Source organism: Herpailurus yagouaroundi, unplaced genomic scaffold (assembly GCF_014898765.1).
Source record: "Herpailurus yagouaroundi ecotype Mexico unplaced genomic scaffold, PumYag 184, whole genome shotgun sequence".
Classification (NCBI taxonomy): Eukaryota; Metazoa; Chordata; class Mammalia; order Carnivora; family Felidae; genus Herpailurus; species Herpailurus yagouaroundi.
In genome coordinates, this window is record NW_024412415.1 from 38,533,581 (window position 1) to 38,546,480 (window position 12,900).

The window sequence follows — 12,900 nt, forward strand, 5'->3', positions numbered from 1 at the left end:
GCCAAGGGGAAACAAACGAGACCAGTGCCCAACAGAAGTAGAGAGGTGTGCTCCCAGGCCCCCTGCCTCACAAGCATCTGGATTTGGGAACATTGAGAAGATCCTAGTTTTCCATTTCTACCCCTGGGCAAGCCCCATAACTTTCCACGTGCGTGTCCTAGAACATACTGGACATTTCCTGTGTGCAGAGTACCTTATGTGCATTATCCCGCTTATTCGTTATCTCACCACGAGGTAGGTCCTAATAGTTTCCCTGTGTTAGAGATGAGGAAACCAAGGCATAGACAGGATGGGTATCTGCCTGAAGTTACAACACTAACCAGAGGCACAGCTGAGATCAAAACCCAGGTGGTCCCTTGGGGAGCTCAGTCCTTGGGGAGGGACTCCCTTGGGGAGACTGGTCCCTTGGCTCCGTGACCTCAAGGTTGTGAGTTCAAGCCCCACATTGGGTGTGGAGCCTACTTTAAAAAAAATCCCAGGGGGTCCTTCTCCCAGACCTGGACTCTCAGTCCCGTTGCCATGCTGCTGAGAAGGCCTAAGGGAACAAAATGAAGGCAAATGATAAGCACTCTGTGACTCTGTGTCACTCTGTGACTGTAGACCAGTGACCAGTGCCCCTAAACTGAACTAGGTCTCACAGGCTGAGACCTGTGAGAAAGTCCCTTAGGTATCATTTCTTTGGTCTCCCCTTATAGAGAGAAGAATACCGAGATCCAGAGAGGGTCAGAGACCTGCCCTGAGTCACTAGAACAAAGCAGAAACAGAGGCAGGCCTGAAGCCAGGCCTTGAGCCCACCCACCCAACCGCAAAGAGCTACAGGGACCCAAATCAAGAGTGGCCATTTGGAGAGGCATGGCTGGTTCCTACCCCCAGCCTGTGTGAGGCTAACTCAGCAATCACTGCAGACTTTCACAGAGTAGGCACCTGCCTGATGACAGATGGGAAGTCCAGAGAGGAAGAGGAGGTTTGAGAAGGCCTTCATGCACTAGGCCTTGAAGAAACTCAAAACAAAAGAATTTCACCTTGAACCCCAATCCTCGTCATTCCTCCTCAGCTGGCCCTGATCTGGAGCCAAGATTCAACATGGCTGACTCAGCAGGAGCCCTGGTTCTCTTGAGTGAGGTCTGTGGTCAGGCCACTCTGGACTCACTCCAAGATCTTGGCAAATCAGGTCACCACCCAACCCGGAATGTCAACTTCTCCCTGTCCCCACACAAGCTCTCTGGACTGCCTTGACAACCCCTACCACTATACCACACCACAAGGTCCATCCCAGCCAAGGCCAGCACCCCCCACATATCCCCTCCCTGCACCCAACACCTTCCCAGATGATAAAGATCAATCATAATAGACTTTCAACAAAACTACAGCCCATTGGATAAAAATGTATATGTCAGAAAGCACACACATGCCATGGAGAACATTTCATGACAACAATCTACACTATATCTTATATTTGACATTGGACAATATAACTTCTCTCCATTTTTTTCAGAATCTTATCTGCTGGCAAACAAAAGATATATTTAAAACACACCAACAAGAGACAGAAAGTAGAGGGGATGATATCTACAAGGTATGAAGTTTCTTTTTGGGGTGATGAACATGAAAATGTTCTAGAATTGATTATGGTGGTTGTTGTATAACTCTGCAAATATACTAAAAAATGCTGGGTTGTGCCTTTTTTTTTTTTTTAATTTTTTTTTTTTCAACGTTTATTTATTTTTGGGACAGAGAGAGACAGAGCATGAACAGGGGAGGGGCAGAGAGAGAGGGAGACACAGAATCAGAAACAGGCTCCAGGCTCCGAACCATCAGCCCAGAGCCTGACGCGGGGCTCGAACTCACGGACTGCGAGATCGTGACCTGGCTGAAGTCGGACGCTTAACCGACTGCGCCACCCAGGCGCCCCGGGTTGTGCCTTTTAAGTGGATGAATTGTATGGTATGTGAATTATATCTCAATAAAGCTGTTACCACACACACGCAAACTGTTGTGCCCTCCTGACCCCTTCTGTTACGTTTGGCAGCCCATAGATCACCCATGACAGTGAATGTTGTCCGTATACAGTCACTTGACCCAGGATTCACATAGTGTTGGACCATTTTCAACAAACTTAGAGCAGTAGGGGCGCCTGGGTGGCTCAGTCGACTGGGCGTCCGACTTCCACTCAGGTCATGACCTCACGGTTTGGTTTGTGAGTTCGAGCCCCGTGTTGGGCTCTGGGCTGACGGCTCAGAGCCTGGAGCCTGCTTTGGATTCTGTGTCTCCCTCTCTCTCTGCCCCTCCCCTGCTCGCGCTCTGTCTCTGTCTCAAAAATAAATAAAAACATTAAAAAAAAAAACAAACAACTTAGAGCAGCAGTTTTTTAGCAAAATAAATAAAGAAAGAAAGAAAGAAAGAAATAAAATACATATATCTACACGCGCGCACACACACACACACGTGTGTATATACATATATATTTGCACTTATCAAGAGTGGTTACTGCTCTCCCAGGAGGAGGGACCACTGCCCCATCCAGGCATGAACTTTCTGATAAAGAGAGTTTAGAGGGAGCTGTTTTGCCTCACTGATGACCTTGAGCCTGGAATGACATCAGTCGGGGAAGGTCATGTCTCACAGGCAGCACTGGGGCAATGAGCTTCCACAAAAAAAAAAAAAAAAAAAAAGGAAAGAAAAGAACAGAAAAGAAAAGCAATCAACTTGTTTTCCTTCACAGAATTGCAGAACCATGGTAAAATTCACGAATTCCTGACTTAGAGCCAAGTACTTTGAGTGGCCCCCACATTCCTCTAGGAGGAAGGTTTTGCTGGAGGCTTCTGAGACAGAAGCTTCTTCTCTTTCCTGAACAAACTTCTAGAAGCACATCGTCTTCCCTGGACAAGCTGAATATGTTGTCTATTGCTGCTTAACCAATTGTTCCAAAACTGTGGCTTAAAACAACAAATGTTTGTTACCTCAGTTTCCATGGGCCGGGGATCCAGGAGTAGCTTCTGCTGGGTGGCTGCAGCTCAGGGTCTCTCACGAGGGGCTGCTGCCACCTGAGGTCCGGCCGGGGCTGAGGACCAACTGCCAAGCTCATTGGATTAAAGTGGCCCTGCTTCAAGACCTTTCAGTGGCCACTGGCCGGGGGCGCGGTTCTCCCTGGCTGTTGGTCAGAGGCCTCCGTTGTCCATCTCGTGGGCCTCTTCCTGGGCATTTAGGGCCTACTCACTTCTGCTTTTTTCTAGGTGTTGGAAGAGCACTCAAGGAGAAGGGAACTTGGCTCCACCTTTTAAAGGAAGTGTCAGGGCACTCGTGGGCATATTTTAATCTGCACGGAGGAAGCCTGCAGCCCCGGAGATGTTTGGCAACCATCCTGGAATTACAACGGGGGGGTTCACAGAAAGGTGTCGAGAAGCCAGGCCTACTTTGAGCCTTTCCAGGACGTCAGCTGATGAGTCCTCTTATACTTTCAGCCGGTTTGAGTTGGGGTTTCTGCTGTTTGGAATCGAAGAGCTCCTGATGGCCTTGTAGAAACGGAGAAGACAGTACAGAGTCATAGGGTCCACAAGGGCAAGCACGCCCACGGCCTAGAAGGGACCCAGGATATTGCCCACCCATTCACGAGGCTGCCCTGAGCAGAGCGGCCGGCGGGCTCTTACCTAAGTGACAACTAGCCCAGGAGGAGGCTGATGAGGAGACTCGGTTCAGGAGAAACTCTGGGACAGTCACACAGACGGCATTTTCTCATTTTGCTTCCCTGTGAGAACGCTTAAATGTCAGATTTTTGAGCTCAAACCAAAGCCCGGAAGACACACTAATCGGGCCCCAGAAATGAGACAGGTTCGCGCATTCAGGTTTGCATGGGCCTCACACCCTCCGCACTACACCAGGTCGCTCTGGACATGCCTCCCTACGCCTTCGACCTCCGACTCAGACAAACACCCACAAGTAGCGGGAAAAGCGTCAACAATTTTAAGAGTCTGCCAAATATGTGGTCAAGTTTCATATCTACCCTACCAGCTCTGGGGCCCTTGGCAAATGCTCAGGCCCCTCATCTGCTCGTGGAAAAATCAGCACCCACCTCACCCCCGACTTCTCTGATGGGTGAGGTTGGACCAGTGAGTGGGAGCCGGAATCCTTCCTGGCTCTCTCGGGAGGGCTGGCCGGGGCTTACGAAGCCCACATCCCCTCCTCCCCCTCCTGCTTCCCGCATTCCGTAGCCTCCCTGTAGTCCTCAGAGTGGAGCTAGTACACATTTAGATCCATCTAGAATGTTGTCTGTGACCAAGATGGTGATTATATTTTTTTTTTTTTTAATTTTTTTTTCAACGTTTATTTATTTTTGGGACAGAGAGAGACAGAGCATGAATGGGGGAGGGGCAGAGAGAGAGGGAGACACAGAATCGGAAACAGGCTCCAGGCTCTGAGCCATCAGCCCAGAGCCTGACGCGGGGCTCGAACTCCCGGACCGCGAGATCGTGACCTGGCTGAAGTCGGACGCTCAACCGACTGCGCCACCCAGGCGCCCCAAAGATGGTGATTATATTGACTGGGATCAGATTCAGATGGACAAGCAGCAAATCCAAAGTACAGGCTTACCCAAGATAGGAGCTTATTCCCTCCCGCAGAAAGGGAGCCTCGAGGTACCACACAGGTCCAAGTACGTCTCATTGGCTGCACCTGACCGCACGAGTGCACCTAGCTACGGGGAGGCTGGGAAACGCAGTTTTTCCTTTGGTGACAACATGGCCAGCTAGCAGTCTTGGTCACAGTAAGTTAGGCCAAGTCAGGAAAGAACAGGAAGGGAGCCTGGTCCTTCTATCCACTTTTTCCAAGAGTGAAGCCAAGAACCTGACCCTGTCTGACATCTGGGTCTATCGTTCAATCCCTGCAAAATCTGCAGGGAGCAAGAATGCTCCTGGAACCCCAGATGGCCCCCAGCACGGTGTCTGAGACAGACTAGCTGACCAGTACTTGCACTCCTGTGGAAGACACTTTGTAAGGGGGCTCCCCGTCTCATGAGAAGCCCCTCTCCTCTGGAAAAGACCCTCAAAACAGAGGTGAGTCCCAAGTAACCCTCCCCTCTGGTCACAGATGACAGTTCTCCTTGAGTATCAGTTGACCCAGGCCAGGCCATTCATGAACATTCTGAAGTTCAAGTGAGGAAACAGCATCAGTCTTTCGATAGTGGCCAAATGCTGAGATAGAAGGCCATGCTCTGTCCACCCAGAGGGGAAAAAGCCAACAGGCAGGACGAAGCCAGAGCCACAGCAACTCAGAGAATACACCACAGAGAACACTAGTCACAGCCAGGACTTGGCTCCTGTTCCCAGGGCCCTAGAGGCCCAGCTACTCCTCTGGCCTTCTGGTAAACCCCCAGTCTGCATCGTCTAACTCCAGCTGGCTTTCTGTCACTTGCCATCAAGAACTGTGACTACCCCAGTCACCTTTTCCTTTCCAGCAGGGTAGAGCTCCGTGTTCGTACCACATTTAATTGTAGAATAGTATTAGCTAGAATTCTTGCAGTAGCAAGTGGCAAAAATCCAGCCCAAATGGGCTTCAACAAAAATAAATACATAAATAAATAAAAATTTATTGACATAAATTTGAAAAGTCAAGGTAAAAAGCTGGTGATCCAATAGTACTCCAGGGCTCATACACTCTCTGTAACTCTCTTCCTGTCTCTCGCCTCTCCTTTCATGCATCCTGGCCACAGGCTAAATCAAGAGTTGGATGCTGAACCAACTGAGCCACGCAGACGCCCCAGTAATACACGTGTACGTCGTGAAACGGGCAAAGGCTTTGGAGCCGGATGAATGTGGGTTCCAATCCAAGCGCGGCCTTGAGCAAGCTACTTGAGCCTTAACTTTCTTATCTTTAGAATGGGGAATCATATCTGCTTTTGGGGATTGTTGCAAGGATTAAAATAATGAAACATTCAGAAGCAGGTCCACCTCGTGGGCCTCTTCCTGGGCTTTTATGACCTATTCACTTCTGCTTTTTTCTAGGTGTTGGAAGAGCACATTCAGAAACTGTGTAGGTTCTCAGAGTAGCCAAGCTAACGTCACTGAATTTAATACCCCCCTCCCACTGTCTTGTGGCCTCGGTTAGGATATAAACACCATACATGAACACTATGCTTCTTTCCTTGTTTCTTTACTCATGCACAGCTCCAGGCTGCATCAGGCCACCCCGAGGTCAAGCCACACCCTCCCCATTCCCTTCTCAGAGGGAGGGAGTTTCTTCTAAGTTCTCATGCCAAGACCCACACTCCAACAAAGGATCTGGGGTGGAGAGTAGGCAGGACCCAGACAGTTTAGAGAGAAACCAGCCCAGTGACAGGCCACAAGGTTGTGACATATCTAATTTTAAGTAGCAAAATGCAACTCAAAACTTTATTATTGTTAACACTAAATTCCTTTTGCTGTTCACTGTTCTTTCTTCTCCCCACCCCCGCCCCTTGTGTTTTGGCCTTGGGAGAGGTCACGTGGCCATTTGTGGGTCATGAGATCTTCCCAGGAAGAAATGACAACATCTGTCCTCCCCACCCAGGCTGGCCATCACATAACCAGGGTTTATAAAGACTGAGTGTTTGTGCCCTGAAGGAAAGGGGATCCCACTTGGGGAACTTTGGGTGGATCCTGGGCTAGTCCTTCTAACCAGAGAGGATGAAATGAAGGAAAATATGGGACTGACTTGACAGACTTTTGAGGTGGCAGTAAAGTAGGGTGGGGGTGGGAGGAAGAGAGGACCCAGAAGCTAAGGGCCCAGAGCCCTTAGCAAAGGAGTGTTCCCAGTTTGGGGGTCCCTGCAAAAGGCACCTCTGAGGGCTGGCCCCAGATGCCTCTCATCACAACCCTCCTAGAAGAACTTATTCCTCTTGGGCTGAGGACTGGGCACATGGCCTCCCCATGGGTGAGCTCAAGCCTGAACCCTAATCTTCACTCAGCGACAGTGTGGCCCTTCCCTGCTCCTATAAGACCCCATGACCCCACAAGTCCAGAGGAGCCCCTGCACCCCAACTTAAGGGGTTGAGTAACACTTCCTGAAGAAGTAAAAGAAGACATAAAAAATAAAATTTAAAAACAAAGGAAGTAAAAGAAGACATTACACCTCCCTCCCCCGTCACCATCACTGTCCCCATCCTGTCCCCTGAGACTTTCCTGTGCCCCATCACCGCCCCCACCTCCTCATCCTCACTGACACCTGCCTTCTGCTCCACCCTAAGACAAAAAGCTGTTTGTAGGACCTCTGCAAGCCCTGGCATTTCTGTTTCTGACAGCTTTGCCCTATATCAGTGCAAACATATTAAAACATTAAAAACCTGCTGTAATATTTTTGAAAGGATATTTATAATCTTGCTCTTGAAACCGTTTGGCTAGGAGTAACTGATTTAAATTACAATTGGGAATTCTCGTAAAACCCAGCCCACACATTCCTTCAAATGTAATAAAACTTTTATGCATACTAAATTTAACAATTAATGAGGTTGATGTAATGTTACAGTTGGACATTTGATTAAGAATTTATTGATTTCAATTTTGCAGTATTCTTATTTTAGAGCCAATCTTTTTTTTTTTTTTTTTTTCCCTGTCAAATATTCGAATGGTCCCTTTGGAGGCTCGGACCATGGGTTCCTCTGACCGGCAACATTGAAGTAACTTGGGCCGGCGGGTCTTCCCTAACTTCCACCCAAAGCATACGACCCTTCACACACACACACACACACACACACACACACACACACACCCTAAGGACAAACATCGCCTTGACTGGACTGTGGAGGCAGGGTCCAGCTCCAGATCGGGAAGACAACGGAACCAGTTAAGAGCAGGGCAGGAAGCAATGTCATGTCCCGTCGTGCCCTGTCATGTGAGAAAGGACTTCTTTACTGCCACCAGCGGCTGGAGCTGCTGAGGGCACAGAGGCTGACACAAGGCAGCCTCAGAGGGTGGCACAGGCACTTCGTCCCTCCTGAGGGTGGTGGGTACTGGAGGCAAACGTATTTGGGGACTACAGAGGCAGGTGGACGCAGGGGCCAGAGGGCTGTGAGAAGCTTCTCCATGGCACCAGGGCAGCGCACCACCAGGAGGGCGGGAAATGTAGACACAGTGGCACAGGCAGAGGGTGATGAGATAGGGCAGAGAGCAAATGGCTGAGAAGAAGCCGGCATGAAGGCAGGGAGAAAAGTGGAAAGAGGGCTGGTTTGAGTGCCAGTACTCAGGGGAACGGAAGCAGGATCTCTTAGGATTGTGGGAGCCCTGGGACAGCAGCAGCAGCCAGGTGTCAGGGCCAGCCCAGAGATGGGGGGCAGGGGCACCAATTCCTCTGAGAGTCCTTGCTTGTTAGGTCACCAAAGCCTTCTGGGGGCAGAGGGGACTGAAGGGGCATCTGTGCTTGGCAAGAACCTCCCGCAGCACCCCGGCCTCCCCTCGGAAGCGGAGGGAGGGGATGGGCTGAGGCAGAGAAAGGCCACTTTGGGCTCACTCCGCTGTCACCGGGCCGTGTCCAGGTATCCCCTGCATACCAGCCGCCGCCACCTTCGCCCCAGCCTGTCAGTGCCTCTGAAGTTACACTTTGTGCCACTAGGTGGAGCCAAAGCCCATGGCAAGGGCCTTGGGCTGGGCTGGGACACCCAAGCTGCCTGGGTTTAAGACGATGATGGGCTCGGGAGGCAGAGGACCGAGAGAAAGGGGCTAAGTCTGGACCCTACAGCGGGGCCAGCGAGGGGACGGGACAGCCAGCCCCAGCTCAGGGTGGACTTATTGGGGCTACAAAGTCGGCCTCAGCAGTAAAGGCTAAATAGTCCCAGCGCGGACAGGGAGGAGGGCGCACGTGAAGAAGGTGCCGCCCCCAGATAGGGCGATCCCGAGAGCGGGCACTGACCGGGTACACGCTTGGCTCCGCGTCAGGCACCCAGGTCGCCATCCCTTCCAGCACCCACAAGAGGGGAGGAGAGGCCCAGGATTCCGCGAACAAGCGCAGGTGACCCAGCATCGCACAGTGTCCACTGCCGCGGCTGCAGGTGGAGGCGGGGCGGGGCTTGGGCCGAGAGGCTCCGCATTGGACGTGGGGGTTGCTGGGGCTCTCCGATTGGCTGGGGGTGAGGGGCGGGGCCAGGGCGGAGCTGAGAGACAAAAACCTGGATAAAGACTGCGTGGGGAAGGGCAACAGACCTGGCGCAGGTGTTGCGCGTTCCTTTTTTAGGCCAGGACGCGAGCTGCAGAGCTGATCCGGCATCCGGGGTAAGCATTGGCCATGTTGTCCCCAGGCACAGGTGTGCCGCGGGAGACCAAGTTCCAGGCTCCTTCGGGTAGCCTTGTCAGCTCCATAACTCAGACTCCCCCTATTGGGGGGCATCCGGGACAGCCTGAGTCCAGAACTCTTGCTGCCCCTCCCCGTGGTCTAACCTCCCACCAGCCAAACCAGGTCGGTGTCCAGACCTTCTCCAACCCACTCGCCCCCTCTCACCAACAGCCAAGCCCTCCCCTTACTTTCATCTTTCCTTTTAAATAAGTCTCTTCCCAGATTCCATCAGCGCTCAGCACAGGGCCTCCCCTCCCCCAGTAATGCCTCAGAAGATCCCCCCACCCTTGTGTGGTGGCCCCTTCAATAGGAGGAAAGCGGGGCAGGGAGCAACAAGGCCACGTGGTTGCCATGAGTGCCTTACCCATTTCACAGAGAGGAACCGAACATCTACCATGTGCCAGACCCTGTCATGGGCACCAGGGATAGAGCGGTGAGCAAAACAGACATGGTCTCTGCTGCTCCCCAGTTTCCACACCCAACTGTAGGAGGAAGAGGAAGAGACAGAATCTGAGGAAATGAACAAGTTATCCTCACGCTGGGGGTGTGGGTGATCACGTTTGGCTTCAACAGTCGAATGAGGAAGTTTGCAGAAATGTGTTGGGGTTAAAGGTAATCACACCTGCAAAAACTAAAAATGATCAATTAACGTCAATGTCAAGAAGCAAAATCCCCCCCTTGTAGCTTTTCCACTACAACAGGGTGCTGCTTCAAGCAAACCAATATGCGAACACCAGCCCCAAGTGACTTCTACTTGGGAGGAAGGGGAAGTAATTAGTTGTTTGACTGTATCCAAGAATCAATCATAACGTTTCCTTCAATGACAGATTTCCTTTGAAATTTGAAGGAAGAAATTACCTATGTGGACACAACCAAGCGCCCCTCAGGACAGTGCAGCCAGCGTCCACTGGAGGGCAGCAGAGAGACGGAGATGCTAGAGAGAACCATGGATTAGATGAGTTCACAGCCACTCCAGAGGACACGAGTAGCCTAATAAAAACAATACCAATAATAGTTCACGTTTATTGAGTGATTACTCTAAGGCATCCTAAGGGCTTTATAAAGAAATTACCTCATTTGATCCTTCCACCAACCCTATGAATGAGGGGGGGGTGCAATGGTGTTAGCCCCATTCTACAGATGAGGAAACAGAGAGGCTGAATAACTTGCCTAAGGACACACAGCCAGTAAATAAATGCCAGATATGAACCCTGAAGTGGAGCTATAGAGCCTGTGCGCCCACACTATGCAATTCTGCTTCCTGTGAAGATGGTGGGCAGGATGGAGAATGGAGGAGGCAGCTGGGGTCCCCGCAGACATAACTCCAGTGGGCTCCCCAAGGCCAGTTCCAGAAGCAGGCACCAGACAAGGCCTTTTAGCTAATCGAGGACCTCGAGTCATCTGTCAAGTAAGGTCGGAAAATCTGACCTTCCCGCCACAGATACCCCACGTGCCTTGCTGGGGACATAGCCGTGGGGAGGTGGCTATATCCGCCCCATCACCACCTGAAACTGGACCCAGCCCTCCAGTGCCCACTGCCATGGCATACCCTGTCAACCGCTGTGGCCTCTCTGGCTTAGATGTGTGAAGTTGGCTTCAAGCCACCCCCTCCCTTGTCCCTTTGGCAGCCCCGCCCACCCCCAGCCTGGCTCAGGCCTCCTCAACTGCAGTCAAGAAGGGGCTGCTCAGCGGCTGTGCCGGCTGTGGGAAGGTTGGGGTCCAACAAGGATGAAGAAGACACGATGAGGGTCCCGCCCAGGAAGACCTTGAGGAGTTTTAGGCCAGAACCCAGTCCTTTCCTGGCCTTCTTCCCTACCGAGCTGCTGCTGTGTGCAGGTGCTGTGCTCACTGCACAGGCTGCAAGGGGTTCTTGCTGGGTGACCTTGAACCAGCCATGTATCCACTCTGCCCTCTGTGCATTCCTCTTCTACAAATTAAGAGGTTGGAGACCAGGGTTCTTAACTGGGGACTGACATTGCACGGGTGTGTCTGAGTACATCTTTCCAGATCCGGGTTTCTCAGCCTCAACACTGTTGATGTTTTGGCCTGAACCATCCTTTCTTGGGGGGGAGGGGCGGCTGGGCATCGTAGGATGTTTAATAACAACATCCATGGCCTTTACACGCTAGATGCCAATAGCGTCCCCCTCCCAGTTGTGACAATAAAATCATGTCTCCAGGTGTTGCCAAATGTGCCCTGGGGGGTAACATTGCCCCTGGTTCGGAAACATTGTAGAAGAGCTGCAGGAAACCCCTGGGCTAGGTGAGCTGCAAGTTCACGGGTGTCCCCTTCTGTATGATGAGGGGAGAGCAGGACTGTTAGATGAGGCAATGGGTAGAAAGTGCTCCGCCTGTCTTCTTCCTCATCCCTGACTTTCTGGGATGTTAAAGGGTCTGCTGCCCAAAGGGTGGGCTTTTTTTTTTTTAATGTTTATTTATTTTGAGAGAGAGAGAAAGAGCGCGCACGTGCGAGTGGGAGAGGGGCGGAGAAAGAGGGAGAGAGTCCACACTGCCAGGGCAGAGCCCCACACAGGGCTCGATCCCACGACCCTGGGATCACGACCTGAGGCAAAACCAAGAGTCAGCCGCTCCACCCACTGAGCCACCCAGGCGCCCCTCGTGTTCTTTTTTTTTCTCCCCCATGTTCTTTCTTAAAAGTGGCACCCCCTCAGGATCACCTGGGTGGCTCAGTCAGTTGAGCATCTGACTCGATTTCAGCTCAGGTCATGATCCCAGGGTCGTGGGATTGAACCCTGTGTGGGGCTCTGTGCTGACACTACAAAGCCCAGCCTGCTTGGGATTCTCTCTCCCCTTCTCTCTCTGGGCCGACCCCCCCCCCCCCGCGCCGGGGCGGGGGGGGGGGAAAAAAAAAAAAAAGAAGAAAAGAAAAGAGAAAGAACCCGAAAGGGCCAGTTCTTACCCACAGTCCTAAGGGAGGGCAGCACTTCAGGCACCCTCTCCAAAGCCACCCAGCCACATGGCCTTTCTGCCCTCCCCTTCTGCCGCGGCCAGGCTGGGAGGGGTGCAAGAAAGTGGCACACTGCCATGGACCGTTTGGGAGGGGAAGCAGCGGGACCTCCTCTGGGCTCTGCTCTCTGTGCACCCTGCCAAGGCCGCCCACACCTACCGCCTCTCTGGGGCCCCTCGGTCCTGGCCTGGGAAAGCTGACTCCCCTGCACCCCTGTACCCACAGATACAGGCCCCAGCCGTAAGACTGACCTGTGTCCCCGTGAAAGCCCCAGGAAGAAAACAGGGCAAGGGCTAGAGCCAGCACTTGGCAGCAGATGTTGGAAGCCTATAATCCTGCTTCCCAAGGCGAAGGGTACGTTCTTTGTCTCGTCTTGTCTCGTCTCACTCGGCACTGCGGGAAGGGCCAGGAGGTCAGAGGTGAATTCAGCGGTGCACTGAGAAATGTCTGACAGCCAGCTCTCTGGGATGGGGTGAAGGGCCCCGATACGTGGCATTTGCTCGTTCCTAGCATGGCAGGTATCAAGGCACCAATGTGATGTCGCTGAACGCCAAGTTTGTCCACACCTTTGTAACGTGCATGTCCACACTCGACACGATAGCCATAAATAACCTTAGTTAAAAAAATTTTTTTCCAACG

General features: G+C 52.0%; 1 protein-coding gene and 1 long non-coding RNA gene across 2 annotated transcripts in view; one reads left to right on the forward strand and one right to left on the reverse strand.

The window, feature by feature from the left end:
• The window catches only part of CYP11A1 (cytochrome P450 family 11 subfamily A member 1), a 28,907-nt gene extending 19,917 nt beyond the window's left edge, over window positions 1-8,990 (reverse strand). The window contains exons 1-3 of the mRNA XM_040493243.1: window positions 8,875-8,990; window positions 3,648-3,745; window positions 2,961-3,512 (exon numbers count right to left, since the gene is read on the reverse strand). Coding sequence (XP_040349177.1) covers window positions 2,961-3,085 — 125 coding nt within the window. The 5' untranslated portion in view covers window positions 3,086-3,512; window positions 3,648-3,745; window positions 8,875-8,990. The remainder of the gene's footprint in view (window positions 1-2,960; window positions 3,513-3,647; window positions 3,746-8,874) is intronic.
• A 112-nt stretch (window positions 8,991-9,102) lies between these two features.
• LOC121041983 (uncharacterized) lies at window positions 9,103-10,308 on the forward strand. Its single transcript, XR_005795938.1, has 2 exons — window positions 9,103-9,233; window positions 10,122-10,308. It is a non-coding gene; the product is annotated as an uncharacterized LOC121041983 (long non-coding RNA).
• The last annotated feature ends 2,592 nt before the right edge of the window (window positions 10,309-12,900 follow it).